This window comes from Suricata suricatta, chromosome 8, assembly GCF_006229205.1.
Source record: "Suricata suricatta isolate VVHF042 chromosome 8, meerkat_22Aug2017_6uvM2_HiC, whole genome shotgun sequence".
Classification (NCBI taxonomy): Eukaryota; Metazoa; Chordata; class Mammalia; order Carnivora; family Herpestidae; genus Suricata; species Suricata suricatta.
In genome coordinates this window covers 36542088-36569092 of record NC_043707.1, presented here as the reverse complement: position 1 = coordinate 36569092, position 27005 = coordinate 36542088, and the positions used below count along the sequence as shown (strand labels likewise).

The following is a 27005-nucleotide window of genomic DNA, read 5'->3' as shown; positions in this document are numbered from 1 at the left end:
GGGGGGGGGGGGGGGGGGGGGGGGGGGGGGGGGGGGGGGGGGGGGGGGGGGGGGGGGGGGGGGGGGGGGGGGGGGGGGGGGGGGGGCTGTGGCCCTGGCAGCCCAGTCCACACGGACAGCACTGAAGGGCCTGTTGAGGACACACCCACCACCTGTTGGCACTGGGAACATTCCTCCCTCGCTGCTCGGCGGTGGTCATAAGGAGATCCAGCCGCTGTCTGAGCAGACATGCCTCCTTTACTCCCGAAATGGTAGCCGGTCAGTGACCGGAGGGACCTGGTCCCCGATGCTGACTGGTTGCTGCCACCTGCCAAGGGCTGCTTTCAGTGCTCCACGTGCCTTGTATTGCGAGCTTCTCAACAACCCTCTGAAACATACAGACCTGATCCCCATTTTACAGATGGGGAAAACCGAGGCTGCCTGCGCTCACACAGGGCCAGGTCACAGTTCCTAACGGTGTAAGTCCAGAGCTGAGGAAAGCAGCACCAGATGGTGCCTCTGAGCTCCGTGAACCGTGTGAGCAGCCAGGGCTATGGGGACAATTCAGTGACATGAAGAGCAGGGTCCAGAGCAGGCACCCTGTCAGCACAGAGGAGGTGGGCCTCATTTCTGTCTAATCCAGCCAAACCTACACCCCTGGAGGTATCCTTCCTTGAATACCCCCGTGGATAGGGAGCTCAGTACCACACGTATTGCTGGGCACGGCTGCCCTACCTGAAATGATGCTGTCCTGAAACTTTGACCCCTCGGTCCTGGTTTTGTCCCATAAAGAGGAGTCCCCATGCTCTTTACAGACACACATCCTGTTGTCGCCATCCGGTCTCTGCATTCTGTGTGATTTTTCTTGGTTCTTGAGAAGCCCAGGAGAGGACTCATGGGTGCCCAGCCCCCAGCGCATGTCAGGCTCCTGGCTGGAGCTAGTCACACGCATGCCCGCGTAAGCCTCCTTGGACGCTGCTCCGGGAGCCCGGCCCTGTCTCATCCCATGGGGCGCCACAGCAGGATGGGGACCAGGGCCCACGCCGTGTGCACACGGCCATCCTCCCGGGAGCCCCTGGCCAGCGCAGAGGGAACGGGACGTTTGCAGCCACGTTTGTGTTCTCTGGCAGCCACGTGCCCTGACTGGCTGGGCTGTGCGTTCCACTGTCCGTCCTTCTGTCCGTCCACAGGAAGACGTGTACCGTGCCACCACCCAGCACCTAGTGGAAGGTGTCGTTTCTGGATACAACGCGACGGTGTTTGCCTACGGCCCCTCAGGTACGGCCCAGGGCAGTGTCCCGAGGAGGAGACCTGGTGATGGCAGCAGGCTCTCACAGAAGGCACAAAGCACGTGCCGTGCGCGGCTCTCCCTGGCGCCTTCCGTCCCGGGAGCGGCCCCCAGATGCAGGTCAGCCGTCCCCTTTCCACACACGACAGAGCTAGGTCTCAGAGAGGTAAAGTGGCCTCCCTGAGGCCACACAGCTGGGGGGGAAGTGAATCTGGGATTGCGCCTCACTGCCCGGGAGAACCCATAGACGTCTTCTCTGTCGAGCTGGGCCCGACAGAGGTCCCCAGAGCTGAGCTGCCTCTGACCCTGAAAACTCAAATCCCAGAGGCCTGGCAGATGGGGAGACTGAGGACTGAGACGTGCCTTGCCCAGGGCCGAGGCCTGTTCACTTCGTTCGTTCAGGCATTAGGGAGCGCCAACCTGTGCCAGGCTCTGGTGTTGGGGGAGCAAGACAAGAGGGGGGCAAGCAAGCAGTGGACGCTGCTCTGTAACGAGAGGCAGACGCTGGTCCTGTGAGCATAGAGACAGCAGCGGCTCAGGCATGGGGGGAGCATGCGCCTCTGCCCCACCACCATCGGCGTCCTAGCTTTGATCCCGCCATCCCTGCGTCCCAGGTTCCTCCTGCTCAGGAGCTGTCGGCCTCCGGGTCTCTCCCCTGGTTCCCAAGGTGGAAGATAGTGTGTCCGCGTGTCTGACTGTCCGACGTGCGTGGACGGTCTCCTGAGGGCGTGGGCCCGGGCGGGCTTGGAGCCCACTTAGGAGTCTTCGCCCGGGCCGGTGCCCTGCTGTCTGCAGGCGCGGGGAAGACGTACACCATGCTGGGCGTGGACACGGAGCCCGGCGTCTACCTGCGGGCCCTCAGCGACCTGTTCCGGGCCATCGAGACGCGAGGCAGCGCCAACTGCAGTGTGTCCGTGTCTTACCTGGAGGTGAGCCGCCCGCCACCTCGGTGCCCTGTGCATAGTGTGTGTAGCCTCGTGTCACCCCCTGGTCCCCCTCGCGGGGACCCTCAGTCCTCTGCGCATCTCCCTACAGACGCAAAGACCCCATTTTCTGTGATACCAAGCTTTCTGCTTCCTTTGCACCGAACCCACTCAGTTTTCCAGTTTTTGTCTCCCCTCCCAGATTTACAATGAGGTGATCCGGGACCTCCTGAACCCATCCTCGGGGTGCCTGGAGCTGAGGGAAGATTCTCGGGGCAGCGTCCAGATCCCAGGCATCATGGAGGTCTCCACCTCTAACGTGCAAGAGGTGAGTGTTCCAGGGCCCCGGGAGGGAGGCGTGCCCCAGCCTGGGTGGCCGCGCTCCCTGCAGCTCCCGGAGTGGAGCTGACGCACAGCTCCCTGTGGTTTCCAGCCAAGGGGATGGCGCCTCTGCGCTCATAGCCCTGTCCCCTGGCCCACGATCGGGGCCCACGTCACCAGTCACCGATACACCTCCCGCTCTACCCACTGAGCCTTCCTGCCTGTTCTTCAATAGCGACACTGTGTCAGTGTCCTCCTCCCACGTGTTCTGTGGTCCCAGCACCACCCGGCATGTGGCAGGTGCCCTGCCAGGCTCGTTGGCCTGATCCCCAGAGCAGTTCCCACACAAATGGGTTTCAGCCCAACCTGCCACCTCCAACAAGTCCACATGGCTGCCGGGCTCTGTGGGGGAAGTTCTGGGGTGCAGGCCGGTGGCCCCCTGGGTCTGGGGTGTGGGCTAGTGGCCCCCAGCGATGTCTGCCACAGGTAGAGGAGGGGAAGGTGGTACAAGTGTTCGCACCGTGCTGCCCCTGCCTTCCCTGGACAAGGTTGCCCAGCAGGGCTCGGGGGACAGGCCTCCCTCCTGCCCGCTGGCTCTGCAGGGAGCGTGTGGCCCCTGACCTCCAATGGTCCCTGGTCCACAGATCACGCAGCTCCTCACCAAGGGCAACCGTCAGCGCACGCAGGAGCCCACAGCTGCCAACAAGACATCCTCTCGCTCCCACGCCGTGCTGCAGGTCACCGTGCGGCAGTGGAGCTGCGGCCCCCACTTGGCCGAGGAAGTGAGCGTTGGGAAGCTGTTCATGGTGGACCTGGCAGGCTCCGAGCGGGCATCGCAGGTCCTGTCCTCCCTCCCGCCCACCACACTGTCCCCAGTCCCCCTGCTTTGCAAGCGGGCCCCTCCTGGTCCAACAGGGTCTTCACCGCAGACAGCACCTGGCCCCGCAGAGCCACCCGCCGGCTCAGCGGCCAAGATCACAGAGTGAGGAAATTCCCAGTGAGTGCTGAGCAGCGGAGCCCACCCAGCCAGTATTTACAGAGTCACAGTTCCCGAGTGGCAGGTGCTCCCTGCGGAAGACATGTGTGAGTGGCTGGTTACAGCTCGGGTAGGCCTGTGCTTGAGATTCAGGGTCTGCATGGAGGTGACAGGAACCCCAAGGAGGGCAGGGTGGTGGTGTGGAGTCATCAGGAGTTTGGGGGGAGGGTGCAAGGAAGAGCACGACAGGCAGAGGGAACAGTGTGTTTTACACACTGGCTGTTGGGAGGACGGTGCCCAATTTACTCCTGCCCGACATGGCCATAGGCCCCGATACTCCTTCCGAGGGGCCTGCCTGCCTGCCCCTGAGCTCTTGGCTTGCCTGTCCTTGGTGGCACCTGTTGCTGGGAATGGGGCTGCGCTTCCCTCCTTGAGGGTGGGACCCAGCCCAGGGCTGGGTGCAGAGAAGGTGCTTGACAGAGGCCAAGTCAGAAGTGTTAGCAACCAACGACATTTTGCACGTCCCCAAAGACCAGGCTCTTAGCACGCAGAGTCCCCATAATCCCCCCAGCACAGTGTAGGGTGGGCAGCGCACACGGCGGGCCGTGGACCAAGGCTTCAGACCTGGGGGCGTCCACCTGCATGCGTGCCTTTCACTGCTGTGATGTTTGTGCTTCCAGTCTGCACCGTGTGCTCTGTCTTTGGGGTTTTCAATCACGGGGTCATTTCACTCATCTGTTTGTTGCCCCGCCCTCCCCCTGCCCTGCCCCTGCCCTGTGGAACTGAGCAGGCCCTCACCAGCTGCCAGAGTCAGGCTGGTGTAGGATGTAATGTGCTCGCAGAGAATGTGAGGCACGGCAGGGCCAGGACACAGGAGACGACCGCCCTTGGAAAGATAGTCTTAGAGTCCCAAGAGGAGGGGGCACGATGCCCCCGGCCAGGAGGCGGAGGGAGATGGGGCTTGTGTGAGAGTCACTGTGGTTTCCGTGGGAAGGAGTGCAGAGGCGGGGCGAGCAGACTGAGGACCGGCCAGTCCGGGTAATTCCAGTGGGCTCAGGGACATGGGGGCTGCCCGGGCTGTCTGGCTGCTGGGGGCTTAGGGCTAGGGGACAGAGGCCCCGAGGGTGAGGTGGATGGGGCATGGACTGAGGGTTGGTTGGTCCGCATCTGGAAGGCATGCTGGTGGGTTCGTGGTTCCTCATCTCCAGAAACTGGCTGGCCCATGGTGGGTGGGGCTGGCTGACCCGTGGGGGTTGGGGCAGCCCCTCCAGGCTCCACTAGGGCCCCAGGTGCAAAAGCATCAGAGTGCAGAGAGTAAAGGACATGCTTGACACACAGACAGATGTGGGTGCCGACAGGTTTGTGCAGGTGGGGCCCCATGTGATGAAGGTCTGGGACCCTGGTCCGTGCTAGCTGGGCTTGGCTGTGTCCTCAGGGGACAAGATGAAGGGGTTTCCACAGGTGGGGTCCGGGGTCTGCGTCCTTGCTCTTACTCTGCTCTGACTTGCTGTGTGCCTTTGGGCATGCTGCCGCCCCTCTCTAGACCTTGGCTTTTTTCAATTGTATGTTCAAGTGGCCTCCGTGAGTTACTTGTAGAATCTGCTTGGCTTTCGTGAGCTGTCATTTCTTCACCGAAAATCACTCGTGAAAGAGTTTTATTCAGGGTACAAAGTCTCTGAGAAAGCCCCCCAACTCTGTGACAAAGACACTTGACGTGAGCAGCTGCCATGGCTCCGGACACGTAAGCAGCTCTAGTCCTACCCTGCACCGGCTCCCACTTGATAAAAACAGTAGCTGGTGTTTACTGCTTGCTTCTGTGGGTGCAGGCCCGAGTTGGCCTGTTGCACATGTTCCGTGCTGAATCCTGACCGTGACCCTGTGAAGCTAGAAGATTGCCCCTTCTGGCACAGAAGGAAGCTGGGACAGACTGGGAGATCTGTCAAAGATTCTGAGACCATGCTCCCAGTTGGCCTTTAAAGAGAAAATGTTCTTTTTCCCCAATTTCAAATGTACTAGAAACAGTGCAGAAAATGTGGAAAATACAGAGAAGGGGAAGAAAGGAGTCCCCACGATGCTTGCTCTCAGAGGTGCTCATGCTGATGGCAGTTTGGCGCCTCTGTGCACCTTCATGCGGGCAGCCCCTGCTGCGGGCCGGGTGATGCGGGGTCCTGGGCTCCCAGGCCACATGGCCCCCATGGAGGCTGGGATCCCATGGGGAGCAGCCAGGAAGATGTTGAGTGTATAAAGGAGCAGGGCAGCTGCCGGGGAGTTAAGTGGTGCAGGAGAGAGGGTGCAAAGTGACTGCTGCAGCCCCCGGCTTCAGAGAGCAAGGCAGGGGTGCCCTCGCGGGAGGTGAAGGGCGGGGAGGCTCTGCCATGGGGGGGCCACCCAGGTAAACCCACACGCCCCTCTGTTTCTCATCAGAGTGGGTTGTGGTGCCCAGACCTCCCTCTCACCCATTTCTTACCTCATTCATTCCCTGGTGAGCAGGTTGGCCCGGCCACACCCCCGCCCTGGACACACAGGGCTCTGCACACATTCCTGCCACCTACCTCGGGTCTCCAGGCTGTCAGAAGAGCAGGGTGCCTCCCGGGCGGGAGGGGGTCGGTGCACTGCGTGGACCTGGTCCTCTCCCACCCAGACCCAGAACCGCGGCAGGAGGATGAAGGAAGGCTCCCACATCAACCGCTCCCTCCTGGCGCTGGGCAACTGCATCAATGCGCTCAGCGAGAAGGGCGGCAGCCGGGCGCAGTACGTGAACTTCCGGGACAGCAAGCTCACGCGCCTGCTGAAGGTACCAGTGCTGCAGCCGACTGTGTCATTCGTCATCTGTGCTTCCCTGCAGGGAGGGAGGCCCAGACCTGGCTCCCAGGGACCCCTAGGCGCCGCCCCAGGGCGGGACAACACTATAAACACCATCACTAGTCACTGCCTGACTCCCACTCCATCTCTCCGAGATGGGCCAGCCAGGGCTTGCATACTCCCAGCGACAGGGAGCTCACTATCTTGCTGAGGCCGCCTGTCCCGTTCTGGACAGTGTGACAGTTGAAACCCTGTCCTCTCTATCCCATAGCAAGAGCGTTAGTAAACAGATGGGCAAAGCAGTAAATATGTGTCCCTGCAGGTCCGGCCTCTCCATCTGCTTTGTCTCATCAGAGCAGAAGTCCGATAGGGTGGCCCTGGGATGGGTCTCCCTGCATCCCTCTCATGTGTCCCTTCCCCAAGCACAAAGCCCTTGGTCCCTCAGGGTTTGGAGAAGGAACCTTGGAGGGTGGGTCCAGACGGGCCTGGGACGGGCACTGGGGAGCCTGTTGGCATCACCCCTGACTCGGACCCTCCGCTGAGCAGGACGCCCTGGGAGGGAACAGCTGGACGGTAATGGTGGCGCACATCAGCCCGGCCAGCACGCACTTTGAGGAGTCTCGTAGCACCCTGCTGTATGCCTGCAGGGCCAGGAACATCAAGACGAGGGTGAGGCCCCCTGTCCTATCTCCTGCTCTCCCACTGGCCAAACTCTCCCTCCATGCTCCCTCTGGGGCCGCCCTTCCCCCACAACCCCCCGGGGCTCCCACGGCCCAGTCTCTGCTGCCATCCTTATGGGGCTGCCCCAGGAGGGCCTCATCTCGAATCCTTACCGAACATCTGCAAAGACCGTTTTCCCCTTGCGGCCCCGTTGGCAGGGTTCTGAGGATCAGTACGTGGCCTGGCTGACCGTTGGCCGGGCACACTCGCAGCTCTGGATGTCAGGGCTTATTTATCCCTTCGCACCCTCTCCTGGGAGGTAGGCCTCTTATTGTCCCGCTTTGCAGACTGAGCTGTGGGCTCTGGCCACGCTCGGGCCCCTCCCGTCTCCGGAGCGGCTGCACGGTGTCTAGTGGCCAGTGAGTGCAGGGGACACTGACAGGGATGAGCCCGTCCCAAAGGGCTGCCCAGGCACAGCAGCGGGCGAGGCTGATGGGGATACATGATTCCCACACATAGATCTGTCGCTTCCGGCTGTGGCCAGTGCTCTCGATGACAGCCACAGGGTATGACAAAGGAGAGTGACAGAGGAGAGAGAATTTAGGGGGCTGATCCAGGACATCAGGCCCCGCGTGAGGAGGAGCCCGTGGGTATGCACACATGAGTGCGTGTGCCTCGTGACCTGCTGCCTCAAGCTCCAAATCCACCTAGGGCAAACTGGGACCTGGTGCTCCCAAATGCTGTGTCACTAGGAAAGCCCCAAAGTGCCCATCCAAGGGGATGGGGCAAGCAGGCAGGTGCATCCCCCCGTGGACCACTGGGCAGCTATCAGAGAGGGCGGGGTAGACCCATCTGGGCAGATGGACGAACCCCCTGCCCCCGTGCTGGATGAGGGAAGCAAGGAAAAGAATATCTGTGGGGGCGCCCGGTTGCCTCCATTGGGGAGTGGGTGACTCTTCCTCTCAGGGTCATGAGTTTGAGCCCCACAGAGCCTACTTAAAAAGAAAATTTTAAAAGAATACTAGCCCTGGTCTGATACAATGTCCATAAAAAACCCAAAGCCAAGTGTACACCAGAGAGCTCCCCACACATGTCCCTGTAGGTATGTGTACACATTCCGAACCACCGGGAGCAAGGCCCAGGGGCACATGCCCAGGCGATCACCGTGGTTACATAGGGGAGGGCCTTTGGTGGAGCTCTTGATGGGTCATTTGAATTTCCTGTACTGTGGCCGAATATGCGTGACATAAAATTTGTCATCTCAACTGCTTCTAAGTGAGCAGCTCGGGCCCTGAGCACATTCACACTGCTCTGCGACTGTCCCCACCATCCATCTCCAGAACGTTCCATCTCCCCACACTGAGACCCTGTCCCATTTCACACGGACCCCCACCCACTCCCCCAGACCCGGCCCCACTGTCTACTCTGTGAGTCTGACAACCCCGGACCTCGTGTGACTGGGTCCCAGTGCATATCCTTCTGTGTCTGGCTGTGTCACGCAGCATCGTGTCCTCAGCATTCATCCACATGGCAGCAGGTGTCTGAGGTTCCTCCCTTTTTAAGACTGAGTCGAACTGATGTAAATTTTCACGACAAAAACGGGTGGCCTACTTGTAGCACAAATACATCCCTTGGCAGGTCCGACCTAGCCAGCCTTGACCATGGCCACGTGTCCCACCCCCCAGGTGAAGCGCAACCTGCTGAGCGTGTCCTACCACATCCAACAGCACACGGACGGCATCTCCAGCCTGCACAGGGAGATCCAGCACCTCAAGTCCAAAATCGAGAAGCAGGAGGAGGAGAAGAGAGGGGAGCCCGGCGTCCGGGACGCACCAGGTAGGGCCGAGCTCCCGGGGCCTCCCGTGGTGGCTTTGCTGCCCTGGCCCAGGGCATGTGGCCGAGGCTGTGGACTTCCATCCCAGTTCCCCTCTGCTGCCCGTCACTCCCTGGCCCGTAGGGCACCGGGAGCGGCGCCTCCTTGTCTTCTCCTGATGTCTCCCTTCTTTCCTTCTCACCCTCCTGCAGTTTTGTTTTTTTCTTTCTCTCAGATCAGTTTGTCTTTAGAAACACAAGCGAAAATTGCAGAGATAATGCAGAGAGTCCTCCGCTTCTCCTGATGTCAGCATCTACATTGTTATTTATTAAGGCAAAGCCACACGTAACAAAACTCTCCTTTTTTTAAGTTTGAGAGAGAGGGAGGGGCAGAGACAGAGGGAGAGAGAACCCCAAGCAGGCTCCAGGCTCAGTGTGGACTCCAACTTGGCCCTCAGTCTCACAAACTGTGAGATCATGACCTGAGCCAAACTCAAGAGTCGCTTAACCCACCGAGCCACCCAGGTGCCCCTAAAACTCACCATCTGAAAGTGCACAACTCACTGGCATTTGGCATATCCACAGAGTTGTGGGTTCAGCCCTCCATCTGGCCCCAGAGCACACTCCATGCCTGGCATGCAGTTTCTGTCCCCTTTCACCTCCAAACCAGCTTTATTTAGGCTTCCCTTGGGGTGAGTTCATCACCACTTTTCCATAAAATTATCAAATTAATTAGTAAGTTAAAGTAAAAACGGCAATAAGGAAATCAAGTGTACTTTTGTATACAGACCCGTGCATGCCTATGCACAGACCTGTTCTTTTGGCTAATTAAGAAGGCTTTGCTGTAATAAATAAGGACAGTTTGAAAATCAGCAAGAGGGGTACCTGGGTGGCTCAGTTGGATAAGTGTCCAGCTTTGGCTCAGGTCATGATCTCATGGTTCGTGGGTTCAAGCCCTACGTCAGGCTCTGAGCTATCAGCACAGCCTGTCTTGGGATTCTGTGTCTCCCTCTGTCTCTGACCCTCTCCTGCTCATGCTGTCTCTCTGTCTCTCAAAAATAAATAAAACACTAAAAAAAATAAAGAAAATCAGCCAGAAAGAACAAATGGTCCAAAACTGAGGGAAAGAATGGGGGATTCAGAGAATTCGTAGCAGCCAATAAACATAGAAGATTCTTAATTGCGTTAGGAAACAGATAACATCAGACAAATTTCACTTGTGGGATTGGCTACGGTTACAATGCCAGGTCGTAGTAAGCGGATGGTATAAACAAACCACAGTCTGTAAATAGCAGCTGAAACACTCAGGAGCGTGAATGAACGGGTGTCTTTGGGAGGCTGCCTAAGATCTGTGCGACCTGACAGTGCATGTGCCCTGTGCCCCAGCTCCCCTGGGCCCGTGTGCAAGAGGCCATGGGGCCAGGAAGTGCCCATCGGAGGGGGCATGACCAGCAACCTGGGTCCTCCCCCTGTGCTCATGGAGGCTGGGGTTGGCCTGTCTGCCCAGCTGTGGCCTCCAGGGCATGCCGCCGGATGGCCATTAAAGGGTCCTGGCCCTGGTCCCATCCCTCTCGCCCTCCAGAAGTCCCACGTGTGTCCCTAGATACATGTTCGGGCACAGCACCCCACAGAAAACGATCCAGAAGGGCACACATCAGCCGTGGTTTTCCATGGGTGGGAATCTGGGACATGGCGGGCAGAGACCAGAAGACGGAGAGGGGCTTAGTCTTGACCTGTAATTTGAATTTTTCTGACGGGAACATGTCCCACATTGCTCGTGCACGTACCGCGTGTCATAAGTTCATAGTACTGCGTGTCCGCGCCCCACAACTTGCTGAACACTGCGAGTGCAGGACGAAACCGGACCTCAGCCGCCGGCCCGCCGCTCGGAGACCCGCACGTTCAGCGAGGGGCTTCTTTCGACCGGTCCATACAGTCAGTGAGCATGCGCGCCCACCAACCGGAGGGGGTCATGCTCTTCACGTACTGGCTGAGGGCCCGCTGTGGAGCGGGTGCCCTTCCCAGCGAGGTCCGCATGGCCCTGGCAGCGCTCTCCTGGGAGAGAGACAGCAGTGAGCTGGCAGAGCTGTGAGGCCGTGAAGACCACAGGGGGTGGAGTTGGAGGCGAGGAGGCCACGGGCGATCAGCTGTGTGCCAGGGCCTCTCTGAGGAGGCAGGGTCTCCTGGGCGAAGGAATGAGCGGTACGCACACCGGAGGCCAGAGTCTTCTGACCAAGGGGACAGCACATGTAAAGGGCCTGGGGCAGAGAGCTGGGGCGGGGGTGTAGTGGGGACGAGGCTAGAGAGACTGGCAGGCTAATGCTGAACTGGGGCCTGGGCTTGTCCTGAGGGAAAGCGGCGGGGGAGGCCCAGCAGGGGGTGAGCAGGACGGCAATGTTGGGGGGCCCCCTTGCGATGTGCAGCAAGACCACGGGAGAAAGCCGCTTCCTTCCGTGTGTTGCCGGAGGATCCTCAATGGTGGCGGGGTAACTGGTAAAGGGGGGGCCCGGGACGACCACCGCTGTCCCCCGTGAGCGCCAAGGAACAGAGGCAGGTGAAAATGCTCCCAGTCTGTGATGGCATTTCCAGCACTCGTGGGCGAGAAGGACCCCAGGGTGGGGCACAGCCACCCCTGCTGCAGCTGATCCGGTGACCTGCAGGGGGCGCCTGTGGAAGTGGATCCCCGGAGGACAGGAGGCAGCACAGGTCCTCCGCCATGTCGGAGCATGAGGAGGCAGCAGTGTGGAGGAGAAGCTGCAGGACTGAGGGACAGTGGCTTCCGGAAGCCCTGGTGAGAGGGTCTGCTGGTTTCCGCTCCCGTCTTCGGTTCTCTCTTCCCTTGCCCCAGCTGTGGGCTTACTTTATTCTTCCATTCCCAGTTCCCCGCAGTCACTGCCATCATTTTGCTGTGCACCTGTCTGGGTCTTGCTTCCCAGAGAGGGACCTGGTTTATACACAGGCATGTGCGTGGGGCAGAGGCGTGGCTTCGTGCTTTCACGTAAGCGATGCCAGCCTGTAGCGTACCTGTTTCCCATCCAGCCACATGTCCTGGGGCCGCTCGCCTGTGCACAAGGGTCTGCCCCTTCTCCCGGCCACAGAGCGGCCCACAGGACGGACACACTAGAGTTTGCAGTATTTAGTCCCCTTCGATGGGCACTTTCCGGCTTTCTAGTCATGCGGGTGCCTGTCTCTCTCCGGTGACTCAGAGTCTCAGTTTCTGTTGGAGCAAGAGGGTGAGGGAGGCAAACAAGAGGGGCTGTTGATGGCAGCTGAGTCCCAGAGGGCCAGTGGAGGGCTGGGGGGCTGACAAGGGTGGAGGATGATGCTCCTGTGGAGAATTTGCAGAGCTAGCTGGTAGCCTGGGTGCATGGGCTTTGTTGGGGTCTGAGTCAACAGGGATGCATGGTGAGAGGGCCTTCGCCCTGGCAGCCTCTTAATTAGTGGGACTGGTCTTAGGTGGTCTGCAGTGGAGAGGGGGGGCAGTATTCTGAGGGGGTGGTGGTGTCATGGTGAGCCCGGAGGGCATCACGGGCTTCCCTGGGGTCCTGCTCTGGCAGGCCCAGGGCAGCAGCGGGACACTGGTGTGCACGGCTCTGTGACGTTCATTATGAGCATTTACGGGATACCAGGTACTCCCCAGAACCCTTGCTCATCACCTAGATGCATTGTGTATTTCACCCATCTCCCATCGCTTGACCACTGCCCTTAGGTCAGAGCGACAGGCTGCATGCATCCAGAGTGGAGCTCCCAGTGGGGCAGTCAGGAAGCATGCTCAATGAATCATGGACAGCCGTTAGGTAGGATCTTACGTGGAAACAAAAAGACAAAACTAGCTTGTTCTGTGGACCTTACATTCTAGCAGGAAACGGCGATGTCAAATTTTTATCACAAAGTGTTTATCAATTATCGATATTGAGGACTGTGAAGGAGAAGGCATGATGTTATTCGAACAAGTGGCAGGTGGACCCAGATTGAGAATCTGGGAGGGTTTCCCTGAGGAAGGGAGGTCTGAGCTCGGATGGCTAGCCCAGCCACACCCCTCCTTGGATTCCTGAGACTCAAATCCAGGTAACCTGACCCCAAACCAGGCCAGGAGACCATCTAACTCATCAACCCAGTTATCTATCTATTCATCCACCCACCCATCCGTCGAGCATTTACTCACTCATCTATCCGTCCATTCATCATCTACTCATCCATCATCTAGTCATGCATCCGTCCACTATTCACCCATCTATCCATCTTTCATCTCCTCATCCATCTATCCACTCCATCCATCCATTTGTTACCTACTCATCCTTCCATCCATCCATCCATTCATCCACACATGTGTAAAGAGCTCTTCCTTGGGCCAGACCCTGTGTTGGTGGGCAAGCACAGAGTTCAACCTTGGCTCGGGTGGCACTGCTCCTGGTGCAGCTGGCTCTCCTCCTGTCCCCAGTCAAGATCACTGCCCATGATGGAGAGGGCAGTCGCCGGCAGATGAACAAGGTCCGGGCACAGCTCATAGGGGCCTTCAAGGAGCAGTTGAAGATGCGGCGCAGCCTGGTGGAGCTGGAGAACACCAACATGCAGCTGCACATTGACCTGTCCCGCCACCTGCTGACCATTGCAGAGTGAGTGTGCCCACTTCCCCGGGGCCTGGGCACCATTCATCCCTGTGGGGCAGGGGGCCAGCCAGGACATGAGGGGTGCTGGTGGGAGCTCCTGTTTGCCATTGTCAGCCTCTCTCTACTGCCTGCAGGCCCCCAGCAGGGACTTTGGTAAAGGCAGGACTCCTGGCCCAGTCGCCCCCCAACCCCGCCCCCCCCAGTTTCCTGCCTCTGGAGCTAAGCTGGGTCAGGCAGAAGCAGGCTTTCAGGTGCCTTCAATTTCTTTGTCTCAGGCTGGAATCCAGACCTGGCCCGGCAGGTTAGGGTCGACCCTATTTTACACCAGAGGACTTTGAGGGTCAGAGAGGATGTGGGTTTGCCCAAGGTTGCACAGTCACGGGCCCAGGACGCTTCTACCATTCCACGTGTACTTGCTACTCGTACTTCCATGAGGAGCCTGACCATGTGTGGAGGGGGTGATCATGTGGCTTGTCATCCAGAGCGGGACGAGTTTGAGGGGAGATGGCGGTGTTTATGGCAGCATGCCCGCCCTGCACTGGGCAAACTGGGGTCCCCGGCTCCCTTACCTGCAGGGGGCTTCAACTCAGCCCTGGGGTCCCTGTCCAGTCCTCATCATCTCCTCCTCCCCTGCTCCTTCCTCTCTGTTTTCTGAAATACACAAACGGGGTGATGCCTACTCAGGAGTGATCCTGGGAACAGGAAACACTCTCTGTCCCTCTGCAGCTCCCAGCCCCGCTCCTCCCTTCCTGCAGTTCCACACGGTGCCCATGGCAGCTCAGACCCAGCTTGCTCCCTGTCGCGCACCTTTGAGGCTTTGCCCTGAGTGGGGGCCATCACAGCTAACCTTCAGAGCCTTGCTGTGCCATTGCCATCCACGCTCTAAGGCCGAGGGAGCCGGGCTCAGCTGGATGGGCTGCCTGCAGGCAGCCCACGGTTCGCGCCTCTCTGTTTGCACACGCAGAGCAGGTGACACCACAGACCCACCTGTGTCCCACTGTCAATCCCTTGGCATTGTGGGCAGATTGGCCAGGGCGGGGGCTGGCACCCTGACCCCTGCCCCCTCTGTCACGGCTATAGCTGGGAGTGGGAGAAGACCCAGCACCTCGCGCACGGGGCCCAGATGGCGGAGAGGAACGAGCCGGCAGAGGCCAACGAGGACGGGCACGAGAGCGAGTCCGAGGAGCCGCATGAAGTGGCCCTGGCCAGAGAGGAGGTCAGCTTGCTTCTGGCTGAGCAGAGGAGAGCTGCGGCCCTCAAGGTGGGGGCAGGGGCTGCCCACGCCCTGTGCATCCGCTGCTTGCGTGCATTGGTGGTGGCCTGTGGTCCGGTCCCTGTGATAGCAGTACACCCAGTAGGGCTGGTCACAGCCGTCCCGTAGATGGAATCCAGGCTCCAGGGGCTGAGACACATGTCCCAAGTCCCCAGGGGGCGAGGGGAACAGTGCTCAGCGTGACTGAGCTGACTGACTGATTTCCGTCCGCGGGGCTGTGGGGGTCAGTGTGCAGAATGGGCGGGCCCAGGAGGGCCGAGGGGCCGCAGGGCAGCCCCATCTGCCTGTCTGCACACACAGCCACCACCTGCGCCGGGGAGGATGGAGCCCCCAGCCCCAAGGGGTCCTATGGGCAGGCGTCACACACTCTTTGTGGGCCTCCTGCTCAGTTATCCCTGAGTCAGGCCTGACAACTGGGGAGAGACAAAGGACATGGCCAGAGGGAGTCCCGTTCCTCCCGGGGAAGGAAGACCTGGCTGCATACCTGAGCCGCTCACGAAGGAGCGGGTGCTTTCATGGTCCCGGCAGCAAACAGGCAGGGCCAGTGCAGCTGGGGACCTGGAGGGCCCAGCAGTCAGGCGTCCACAGGCGTCTCTTAGGCACTTGTGTCGCTTCAGCGCGGTATAGCCAAACCCACATTCCTCACGGGCCCATGTGCGCCTGCGCAGGCTGGGGGCCACACAGTCTCACTTGGAAAGTCCTCCGGCATTTAGGAGTAAGAGAAAAGATCATTTGCTGAAGCCAGTGATGTGCATCAGCAGAGAGCATGAGTTCAGGGCCCAGATGTGGATCGGGAGATGCAGTGTAGCACAGAATTACAAGTTGGTTCGTTAGTGTGTTAATCAGTCAATTAAAGACAAATTGGCATTTTAAGTGTCTGGTACAGGGCCAGGCCTGGGGAGGTAAAAGATGGGTGAGACCCTCTGTGACTGAAGCCATCAGGCTGCCAGATTCTTCCCACTGACGCCACCGTGCGGTGCAGGGCAGCGCAGTAACCGACCTGCAGACAGGCTGCTGGGGGTTGGGGGAGGGCTGCTGATGTAGCGGGGGTGGGGAGATTCAGGCAGAAGAGGAGGACTGTGCCAGGGAGCAGAGCCAAGGCCCCCAAAGTCGTCTCCTCTCTGTCCTGGAGAGGTAAACATGAAAGGCTAGAGGAGCCCTTGTGGACCGCGCTGGGGGCCATCACCCTACCTGTGCCCAGGGCCGTGGTTCTGGGGGTTGGGTGTGCAAGTGGGGGCTCCCCACAGTGGACACATGGCAAGCGGTGAATCCTAGGGTGTGTTTTAAATGTAGTGTGTTTGTAGAAAATGTGAGGCACGGCAGGGCAGATTTAAGAGGAGGGGGCACAATGCCAGGTGGGGTCACCTGGGGAAGCCCCAGGGCCGGCCAGGAGGCGGAGGGAGATGGGGCTTGTGTGAGAGCCGTACTATGGTTTCTGTGGGACGGAGTGCGGAGGCAGGGAGCGCAGGCTGAGGATCGACCAGTCTGGGTAATTCCAGTGGGCTCGGGGGGCCTTGGGGATGTCCCGGCTCTGGTCCCTGGGGATTAGGACTGGGGGACAGAGGCCCAGAGTGTGAGGTGGCTGGAGCATGGGCAGAGGGTTGGTTGGTCTGCATCTGAGAAGTGGGTGGCTGGCCAGTGGCTTAGGATCCTCAGGAACTGGCTGCCAGGGGAGGGGCAGGCCCTCCAGGGACAGCTGGGGCCCAGGTGCAAAAGCATCAGGACACAGGGCCACTGCTGCACGTCCTCAGGCCCAACCGGTGGCCTTGTGTTTCCCTGAGTTTGGTCCACAAGGCAGAGCCCATAGGAGTGAGCAGACAAGGGAGCAGAGTGTCGGGGATTTGCCCTGAGCCCCTGGTCCCTTCGCCAGGCGGGGCTGGAGCAACGTCTGGCCAGCGCCAAGGAGCAGGCCTTGCAGCTGGAGGAGCTGCTGCCGGCATGGGCCCACGAGCTGGACGTGGGGAACACGGAGCTGCAGGGTGACAGCGTGTGCCGACAGAGCCTGCTGCGCCAGAAGGACCCCGTGGCCCGGCGCCACCACCAGCACCGGCTGCTGTGTGAGCAGCTCCCCCGGGACCAGTGGCAGCGGATCAAGGGTGAGGCTGTCCGGGGTGGCTGGAGAGCATGGGCGGGAGGTGCTCCTGCTCAGGGAAAACCAGCTTCCCTTCAGCCCCTCCCCTAGCCCGGCCCTCCCTATAACCGGCCCTCCAGGCCCTGTGACCACAGCCACAAGTAAGCTGGCCCCAGCTGTCTGCGGATGGCAAGCAGGGACATGTGCCCACTGCCATGCTCCCTGCAGGCGGTGGCCTCGTGGAACCCAGGTCCCGGGACAAGCGGTGCCATCTGCCCTTGGGGGAGCTGAACTGTCTGCGGCTGCTGAACTCGGTCACGTCCAACTCCCTTCGGGTGAGTCCTCCTGGGGCCCAGGCCATGCCCGCTGTCCCCTCCTGCCTGCCCTGGCCCTGCGAGGGCACTGACCCTGAGGCAGAAAGAAGGCACTTGGGAAGCCCCCCAGCACTAGGCACGAGAGCCGGAGGCGCTAGGCAGGCCGGGCCAGTGGCCAGGGTGTGGGTTTCAGGGAGGTGGGTTGTTCGCCAGCAGGCCTGTGACCCTGGACTGCTGCAGACCCCGTGTGGGGGATGGGGGGCTGATGGGAAGGGCCCTGAGTGTGGGGTGGACCTCGGTGCCACAGGGACCCAGAGAGGGATGTGGTTTTAGGCGTCCCCTCCAGGCTGAGCCAGCAGTCTCCTGCATGGTGGACAGCATGTGGGGCCCATGTGGGGACTCCCTGGGGAAGGGGGCCAGGGAAGAGGCTCTGCATCCCTTTGTCACATGAACCCTGTTTCCCCCAGCTCTCCCCCCGACCCTGAAGGGAGGGCCCCTCAGCTTTGCCTTCTCAGGAGAGAAACGGAGAGCTCCCCGGGCTTGGGGCAGAGTGGGCGGGGGGCAGGAGCCCACGCGTGTGGGGTGGGGAGGGCTCCAGGGGTCCGACTGCACGTAAACCCGCTTCCCACTCCTGAATCGAGGTCCCAAGTACCCACATTGTCTGTGCCAAGGGCTCCCCTTGCCCCCAGCTCTGCTGGCTCGGTCTCCACACAGCCATGTGGTTCACCGCTCTTCCCCACTTTCCCGCCTGTTCCGTGGTGTGCGTCAACATCAGGACCACCCTCAGGTTCCCTTCTTGAGAAGGGTTCCCAGAACTCAGAAAAGGTGTTACACCAAACTGGAACTCTGTCCTTGCTGAACCCTCAGGCCCCAGCCCACTGTCTGTTCTCCGTCTCTGTGGATTCGACCACTCCAGGGACCATGTAGGACTTGTCCTCCGGTGTCCTGTGTATTTTTACTGAGCACGAGGCCCTCGTCCATGAGAGTCAGCATGTCCTTCCTTTTTGAGGCCAAGGGGCTGGAGCACACTGTTTATCCATCCTATGCTGATGGACTTGGGTGCTTACACCTGCTGGCTCTTGTGACCAAGGCCACTGTGAACGTGGATGTAGGGGAATCTGCTCTCAGTCCTTGGTGGATAAGGGGGGTTTCTGGCCACGGGGGGGGGACTCTGTGTGTCCTTGAGGGACTGCCAGCTTTTGAGGGTGCTCTGACTGGCTTCTGCCTTGTGTACCGCTCTTACTACGGGATCAAGGCTGTGCCCTGGCATTCCCTGGTGCTCGCCCTTGCCCAGAGCCTACTTTCTGTGTCCATGCTGGGGAGGCCCGGCCTGAAGGGAGCTAGTGGACCAACTCTCGAAGCTCGCTGCTGGCTGGTTTCCATCCAGCGATGTGGCCAGTGGGAAAGGGATCGCTCCGGGGCCCCTCGGGGATCTCTGCTTGACGACACGGCCCACCTATGTCCAAAGTCCGTGCTGCCTCCCCAGCTTCCTGTCTGTTCCCAGGACGGCTCAGTTCTGAGTAAGTCCCCTGCACTGCCGGAGGAGGCTAGCCGGGACTGGCCGGACGACAGGCAAGACCCCCCTTGGGGCGCCCAGTTGGAGCTGCCAACGATGCTGCTGGAGGCAGACAGGTACCGGCTCCCCCTCTCCCGAGTCTGTCTCGCCACGCCTTGGCCCAGGGTCCTGGCCCCAGCATCAATAGTCCTTCCTTGTAGGGTTAGGACGAATCGGTGCATCCCAGGAGGTACACCTCGGGTGGGGAGTTTCCACTTTACGCACAGTTTTTGTTCAGCGTGCGCCTCTGCACCTCCACGTCTCTGTTCACCTGTAGCTTCGGTATCTTCCAGCACCCAAGACAGATTCGTAGCCTGAGCACTCCCAGACTTCCCACATGTTCATGTGTAGCGTCTTGCCAGTGTGAGTCACAGGTCTAGCCAGCTGGGGCTGCGGCACACATCACAGACCGGGGGTTCTGGAGGTGGGGCGTCAGGAGTCTGGGTGCCGGGGGGTTGAGTTCTGGTGAGGACCATCCTCCTGGCCTGCAGATGGCCGAGCCCTGGCTGCGTGCTCATGAGGTGGAACCCCTCCCCCGCTCCCATAAGGACACAGTCCCCTGCTGTCCAGGCCCCGCAAGGTGATCCCCGGTATCAGCACCTGAAGCCTTCGGTCCAGACCCAGTCACACCAGGGATGAGGGCTTCCACCTGGGGACTTGGGGAGGACACATTCACTGTGTCACAGACATTGTGACAGTTCCCCCCCAAATATGTCACATGCAGTTTGAAATCTGGGACACCTCCCTCCATAACCACCCTCCCCAGAAGAATGACTGCTACTTCCTACCTAGAGTTACATTTCTCCAGTTTTGTCCCAAATACTTTGGCAGCTGGTTTGTCTAAATCAGGAGCAGCGAAGGCCCAGATGCTGCATTTGGCTGCAACACAGGCTTATCCCGTGCCCTCTGGGGTAAGGAGTCAGCAGGGCTCCAGCCTGGGTGCATGCGAGCCTACCTATGTGTGTGCACGTGCACACGGGTGCATTTGTATGCACACACACAGATGTGCTTGTGTGTATGTGTGCTTGTGTGTGTGCGTGTACATGTGTGCCTGTGTGAGTTTTATGTGGGTGCATGTGTGTGCAGTGTGTGTTGTCTGGCGAGAGTTTGGAAGATAGGTGGACATGGGGCCTATACTTAAAGGACTCGATGAGGCCCATGTCCCTGCCATGTAAATGATGTCTCCCCTTAGGGTCAAAGAGGCTGCCACAGCTCCATAGATCACACTTTCATATAACCACACCTACCCAGGGAAGGGAGAGAGTGCTGGCCTTTCTTTTTCATCTGGGAGAAAAAAGTCCCTTCCAGAAGCTACCCCACTAGATGTCACTAAAGTCAGTTGATCACCTGCTCTCTCCTGGGCCAGTTCCCTACAGAGAAGGAAAAGGGGGACCCATGTCTCCGGGCTGGACACATCGTCAGCGGAGTCACGTGGGGGCTTGTTACACAGGCAGGAGGGGTGGCCATCGGGGAGGTGAGCCAGGTTTTGTCCAGACCTCACTCCGTACTGACAGCACTTGTGCGGCACGAAGGAGAGAATGAGGTGGATGTGGCCCCTACCCTGTGGGGGGCAGGTAGGGAGAGGGTGCACACTGCGCTCTGGCCCAGGAGGATTCTCACGGCAGCATGCCAAGGCTAGAGCTGGCATAGGAAGCCAGACATAGCCTCGTAGGCAGTGTCCCCGCTGCTCCGGTCTTGTGCTGCAGGGCCCAGTGCCTTGCCCAAGGTTCACCATGAGGAACTGGGGGCGCAGACCAAGTATTTGCCTCTGGTTTGGAGTTCCGGCTGTGATGGTAGGCAGCCCCGCACCCTACAGACAGCACCCCAGAGGCCTTGCCAGTTTGTGGAGTGCTTAAACACAGCTTAGGTTACCGCCCTCTGATTTCACCAGTGAGACGGCAGAGGTCAGAGCCAAGGGCACTCGTCAGGAAGGCTGGGTTCGATGTGCGACGCTCTGTTCTTACACACGTGACTTGACTTGATGAAAGGCTAGCAAACCCTGTTCTTTCGCAGTAGACCGGGTAGGACCAAGGAAAGATCTGCTGGAAGGCTGTCAGAGGTCCCTTCCCCTTCCAACAGCCAAAGTCTTCCACACAAGGTCCTGGGCAAACTCCCGTGTCTCTGTTCCATCCTCCTCTCCTTGCTGGGCCTCAGATGTGCCAAGCTGTCCCTGCCCTAGAGCCTTTGCCCACGCCATTCCCTGCCTGGCAAGGTCTTCTGCCAGCACTCGGCACAGCTCCTTCATTGCCATTCTTTGGGCCTCGGCTTAGATGTTTCTTCCTGCTCCATTTCTACCACAGTTGATCTAACACCAGCTGGGTGTGCCACAGTTCATTTCTGGCACAATCATGCTGTGTCAGCGTCAGACCCCCCCCCCCCCAGTTAGGGCCTCCGTCCCCCACAAGATTGTCACCATGTCAGAAGCCACCTGCAGGTTGAATCTCCAGGCTACCTGTGCTTCTGTCCAGCTGACCACAACTTTGGGGGGTCCTGGGGGGCCCCCTCAGGTTTGATAAGGACCCAGAGCTCAAGCTCCCAGCATGGCCTGACCTGCACAGGGTGCAGACACCACCTGGCCTGGCCTGAAGTGGGTGCAGCTTCAGCTTTCCTCAGCTGGGGGAAGGGCTGAGGGGCCCTGGCAGCTGGCTCAGCTGCTGCCTCTGTGTGTCCCCCACAGCGGTGGCCACAACTCATCACAAGCCACACCATCGAAAACGCTGGCAAAGCAGGACTTGCTTCTCCCCCCACCACCCCTCTGCACCCTGCTGACCCCCCCAGCTCACGAGGTAGGTGCACAGCCCTTGTCTGGGGCCTCCCTGCCCCCGTGGAGCCGTGGGGGTGGGGGCATGGCTGTCAGGCATCTCTTTGGCAGATGGGGGGGTTGGGGAAGGGGAAGGATGTGAATATTCCCACGTTGGTAACTTGGGGCCTTTTCTACGAACTGTCATTAAGAAACTGGCAGTATCACGATTACTAGTGACGGGGTGAGTGTTTGTACTCTGGGTCACTGCCCCCGGGGAGTCCTCTGCCTTGGCAGGTGTGCTGGGAAGTTCAGGTCCACAGGAGAAGCCCCATCTGTGACCGGGGACAGTTCCTAAGTAACTGGGGCCCATTGGCCCGTGGCTGGTGACCCACTCCTCCAGGGTGTCTGGGCCCAGAGTCTCGCTTCACCGCCTTCCTGGGCCGTCCTCTCACGGCCAGAAACCTTTTCCCCATAAAGAAACGGCTTGCCTCGAGTCACTGACTCCGAGTCTGCTCTGGGGACCCAACCTGGGGTGGCCCAGTGACGTCTGACCATGTGCTGACGCTGGTCTCCTGCAGCACTTGAGCCCCTGGAGTGTGAAGAATTCAGTCTCCAAGCCGGGCGCCCCCGCTGGCCTGGACCTGGGTGCCTCGCGGACAGCGGCAGAGGTGGGCGGCCTGGCCCTGAGTGCTCGGGCCCTCGAGGAGATGGCCGTGAGCACCAGGGGCATCGCTCTCATCGCGGCCACCCGGCGCTCAAAGGTGCAGGACCCCGAGAGTCGCAGCAGCCGCTCCTCCCTCCACCTCCCCGAGGACGTGGCCCTGGACTCCCGGGCCCCAAGCCCCGCGGACAGGTGGTGGCTCCACTCCGGCATGGGCCGGGACCACTCTGCAGAGAGGAAGGCCAGGAGGACCTGGTCGCCCTCGCTCATCGGGAGTGTGCGGTCGGTGGGTAGACGCTGGCCGGCCTCCCAGCCCACTCGCAGGGTCCGGCTGGGGCAGCGGGACGAGAGGCTCGTGGTGGATGCGGGAGGGCCCAGGTGTGAAGGAGGCACAGGGAGGACATCCCCCAAAGGGACCACCTACATGTCGTCTGCGGGTACTGCCTTCTGACCCCGTGTCCTTCTTAAAGTCCTTCCACGTCTCAAGTGCCTCCATGGCAGTTGTGTCTTCACACAAGGGAGTGCCTTGCTGGCTCTAACACACGCAGCTCACCAGTAACTTAGCTGCCAAGCACTGTCCATCATGAGGTGTCCCTCTCCTGCGGGAGCCCGGCCTCCTCCAACACCTGCCGGAACGTGCTCCGTACGCAGCCCCATTTCATGGCCACTTAGGTTGTCTGCTCCCTGGTCCGTGGCCACGTGGTTGTCTTTCATTTCCAACCACTGCCCGTGGTACATTGGCATCCCTGGGTGAATAGTGCTCCAGTTACTGTCTCGGGACACTGGGCAGTGCTGACCTGTGCAGAAGTCTCAACACTGTGTAAGCAAAATCCAGCACTCAGCAGAGGACCACACTAACCGCTCACTACACTGATCATTCACTGGCAACATTGATCATTCACCACATTGATAACTCACTGATCATTCACTGACCACATCAAACCCTCACTGATCACAATCACTCACTGATCACACTGATCACTCACTGATCACACGGATCACTCACTGACCACGCTGGTCACAGGGCTGTGAAGTAAGTGTGCGGGGAGGGGGGGGATGGTGGGTGTGGCACAGGTTCTGGTCCATATGGATATGGTTTTCCTTTCACCGAGTTCCTTTCTCGTCACACAGTTGGTTACATAAACTGGAGGAGGCGAGCAGGCTTCTATCTGGGCAAGCTGGCCTGTGGCCAGGGGCCTGGCAGATCTCATTCCACCTCTGCCGGCCCCACAATGGGCATTTGCTGAGTCCATGGAAACCACTGTGGCCACTACTCAGTAGGATTCAAGGCAGGACAGCACAGCGTTAGAGGTGAGGGTGTCAGTCAGGGTTCTCCAAACAGAACCGATAGAATGTGTGCGCAGGCAACACAGGTACTCACACACTCACACACACAAGGGTTTGTTACGATTGGTTTATGTGATTTATAGAGGCTAACAAGTCCCAGAACCATGGTTGGCGGTTTGGAGACTCGAGCAAGTCTAAAGCCAGGAAAAACCCAAAGTCCCAGGTCAAGGGTGTCAGGCACAAGGAGTCTCTTACTCACAGGAGAGACGCCTTTCTATTCTATCCAGGCCTTCAACTGATTGGACGAGACCCACCCACACTGCAGAGGACAATCTGCTTACTTAGTCTATTTATGTTTTCATGTTTTTTTTTTAATTTATTTCTGAGAGAGAAAGAGAGCATGAGCAGGGGAGGGGCAGACAGAGAAGGAAACACAGAATCTGAAGCAGGCTCCAGGCTCTGAGCTGTCAGCATAGAGGCTGACATGGGGCTTGAACTCACAAACTGTGAGATCATGAGCTGAGCTGAATTCGGATGCTTAACCGACACGGAGCCACCCAGGTGCCCCACTCAGTGTCTCTGTTTAAATGCTGACCATTTAAATCCCTTCAATTGTGGGAGAGCGCTGAGATGAGAAACTGGTGGGAGAGGCAGACAGCATCTGGGAGCGCATCATTCATTCATTCATTCCTCTTGGGGCCGGAAAAGAATGTTAGCAGTGATTCTTTTTGTGTTTGCCGAGGTGGATGTGCGCTGACAGCAAGTCTGCCACCCAGCAGGGGGTTAATCTGTTCACAGCTTCAGCTCAAAATGTCCTTGACATGTTGCTCCCTCCCCACCCCCCCACATGCTGCCCTGCTGTGCCGCTGTCCCTGCAGGTGACGGAGAACCTTCAGCCTCTCTCCGTGGAGCATGTGGCAGAGAGCCAGCCACCCCCTGTGTCCCTCCCACTCACAAAGCCATCCGGAAAGAGCTTCCTCCCTGCCATCTGCACGGCCTCCAAGAAAAAGGCCAGCCCCAGCCTCCATGCAGGTACAGAACCCAAAACGGAAAATAGCACCCTGGGGTTCTGTCTGCATCTCACGACCCTGCCCCTCCTGTGAAGGGTGAGTCTTCGGAAAATGTGACAGTTTGGGCTGTCGTCAGTTGTCCGCCCCTGGGTGCAAGTTTCAGGTGTTCAGGGTGGTGAGTGGTGGGCCAGGGCCACTGGCCTCGTGGAAGGAAACATTTGCAGAGGCGGTCCGTTTTGCTCTGCCTGCCTGACGCCCCACCAGGGTTTAAAATGATGATTAAGAATATGGACAGCTGCCACTGTCATTCTGTCCCCATGTGGGTGTGAGTCCTGGCTCCCGTGGCTGGCGTCACAGGACGAGTGAGATGTGCTCCTGGTCAGAGGTCTGGGACTCAGGTAGGACTGTTAGTGAGAGAGCAGCGCTTGTCCACTGCCCCGTCCGGAGGCGGTCACTCGGTGGCACGGGCACCGCCCCTGCCCTGGGGCTGTGCTGCCAGTGTGTCTCAGCTGTGGGCACAGAGGGGGTGTCCGTGCTCCTCGAGCAGTGCCCGCAGCTGGCTCTGACCCTGCCCTGCAGCAACACGAACACAGATGTGGACATAAAGCTGTCAGAAAGGTGTGTGGCAACTTGGCGGGACCGCCACTGGTGATAAAGAGCTTGCATTCTGTCTTCTTAAAAGCGTCCACCAGTCTTCCCAGTGATTCATTTTCATTGTATTTGCTAACGTACCAGTTCAGTACAGACTGGGAAAAAACCAGATGAGCAAGGGCCCTGAGCACAGACGGCCTGGGCCACTGACCATGTGACCGGAGCTCACGGCTACGGGTCACCTGCATGCACGAGGGGCTTCGCCGAGTGTCGGCCCACGTGACCTCACAACCGCTGTCTAAGTAAGGAACAACCACTATGCCCACTGTACAGATGAGGAAACTGAGGCACGGGTGAAGGGACTCATCTGAGGTCACTCGGCTGGGAGTGGCAGGCTGCACCCCAGCTCCTACACACACCCTTACACCTTCTAGAAGAGTATTCCTTGTGGGTCAAAGCCTGAGTGCGTTCGCGGGCCCTTGCTGTATGCTTTGAGGACTGTGGAGGCAGTGTGCACAGTCCTACTCCGCCTCGCTGGTGGGTGTGCACCGTGGCCCAGCTCAATCGTATCCACGCTCCCAAACTTCTCAGAAATCTCTGATCTTGAGGACAAACTTCAGATTCCCCTGTGAGTTCTCAGTTTGGCTCCCTTAACTGCCAGCCACCGCGTAGGCCTGCGATAATACTTAAAAAACTTAAAAACACTTTAAAAAGACACTTGAAGTGTTCTTTATCCATATGAGATTTGCCACCTCCCAAAGATTTTATTTATTTTCTGTCCATTTGTGCATAAAACAAGAACACAGTCCCAGAGAACGCACCTCGGAATGTGTCTTTACAGAGGATTTGAAAAGGGGTTTGCCTTCCCCGCCGCGGTGCCGTGGACTTGCCAAAATGCGCAGATGTGGTGGCAGGAGCTCGTTACCATCCCTGATCTGCAGCCCCGGCAGTGCCCGGCCTCTACCCACGCTCTCTGTGCTCTCTCTGCACATTTCCATCCTTCCGTTTGTTATTTGCTCTCCTGGAGAGGGTTCGAGAGGGTTTCAAATCATGTCATTTCAGCCAGGAATCTTTCAAGAGCTTTGTCTCTGTGATAACGGAGTGTTTACTGCACATCACAGCTAGAAAAGTTCAGTGCGGTTCCCTAGGCCATCTAATGCCCAGGCTGTGTACAAAAGAGACCAGGCTTTTTCAAGTAGAAGTGAATGCATTGTACCTCGCCCTCTAGGTTGTCGAGAAAGGGGCACCACCCAAGCCTCCAGGTCGCAGGGAGGTGCTGCGCCCTGTTTGGTGGCCCCCTGGGTCTCCGGGTCACGGGGAGGTGCTGAGCCCTGTTTGGTGGGCCCTCGAGTCCCTGGAAGTGATGACGCTGGTGACCAGGGCAGAGCGCCGGGCAGTGCTCTGAGCTGAGGCCATAGAGGGGGTTCTGCACATGGGCCCCCTACCGCATCGCGGGGGGAGGGGAGAGACACCACTGCCTCCCTGCCTCCCCTCCTGTCTCAGGAGGCTCTGCTCCATAAACTTGGAAGTCCTCCTCGTTGCCAGTCACGGGCGGCTCAGGGCAAACGGGGGGTGGGGGAACGGGGAGGAGAGCACAGTTGCTGGAGAAGGAAAGGAACCAAAGCCTGAGGGAAGAATGTTCTGGAAAGGGCAGCGCTCAGGTGTTTAGAAGAAACAAATGAGGTACCCTCAGTATTCAATCGCTGTGTCCGTCACTCGTCATTTATTTTCACGGACCGGGATTCACAGGGTCGTCCCTAAAGTCACGTCCTGTCCTTTTTCACCCACCATTTAGACGAGAAGACGCTACAGGTGCCCGAGGTCAGTCTCACCCTCCCCAGCGCCCCCTGGCAGAGCAGCCCGGGCCCCCGCAGGACCCCACTGGCACCCCAGGACATCCAAGGTCAGTGTCTGCCTTGCCCTCGCTCGCGGATCACCCACTCCCCATGTGCCCCTGTCCACACACACGCACACTCCATGCCCGCTCCCCATGCGCCCTTGCCATGCCCCCAGAAGCCATGCTTGCCTGGTGGCTGCTTAGTGGGATGGCCAGCACAGACCTAGATTGTGAGCAAAGCCACACCACCCTGGTGCTTTCATCTAAAACCACCAGTGCTTGTTACCTGTAG

General features: G+C 59.2%; 1 protein-coding gene across 1 annotated transcript in view; it reads left to right on the top strand.

The window, feature by feature from the left end:
* Nucleotides 1–27005, top strand: part of LOC115297569 (kinesin-like protein KIF19) — a 31998-nt gene extending 4993 nt beyond the window's left edge. Inside the window, exons 4-20 of the mRNA XM_029945758.1 lie at nucleotides 1170–1257; nucleotides 2063–2196; nucleotides 2393–2518; nucleotides 3156–3350; nucleotides 6129–6281; nucleotides 6836–6958; nucleotides 8635–8785; nucleotides 13203–13377; nucleotides 14452–14632; nucleotides 16515–16740; nucleotides 16944–17050; nucleotides 18534–18661; nucleotides 21262–21370; nucleotides 21906–22274; nucleotides 24154–24307; nucleotides 26672–26779; nucleotides 26890–27005. Coding sequence (XP_029801618.1) covers nucleotides 1170–1257; nucleotides 2063–2196; nucleotides 2393–2518; nucleotides 3156–3350; nucleotides 6129–6281; nucleotides 6836–6958; nucleotides 8635–8785; nucleotides 13203–13377; nucleotides 14452–14632; nucleotides 16515–16740; nucleotides 16944–17050; nucleotides 18534–18661; nucleotides 21262–21370; nucleotides 21906–22274; nucleotides 24154–24307; nucleotides 26672–26779; nucleotides 26890–27005 — 2643 coding nt within the window. The remainder of the gene's footprint in view (nucleotides 1–1169; nucleotides 1258–2062; nucleotides 2197–2392; nucleotides 2519–3155; nucleotides 3351–6128; nucleotides 6282–6835; nucleotides 6959–8634; nucleotides 8786–13202; nucleotides 13378–14451; nucleotides 14633–16514; nucleotides 16741–16943; nucleotides 17051–18533; nucleotides 18662–21261; nucleotides 21371–21905; nucleotides 22275–24153; nucleotides 24308–26671; nucleotides 26780–26889) is intronic.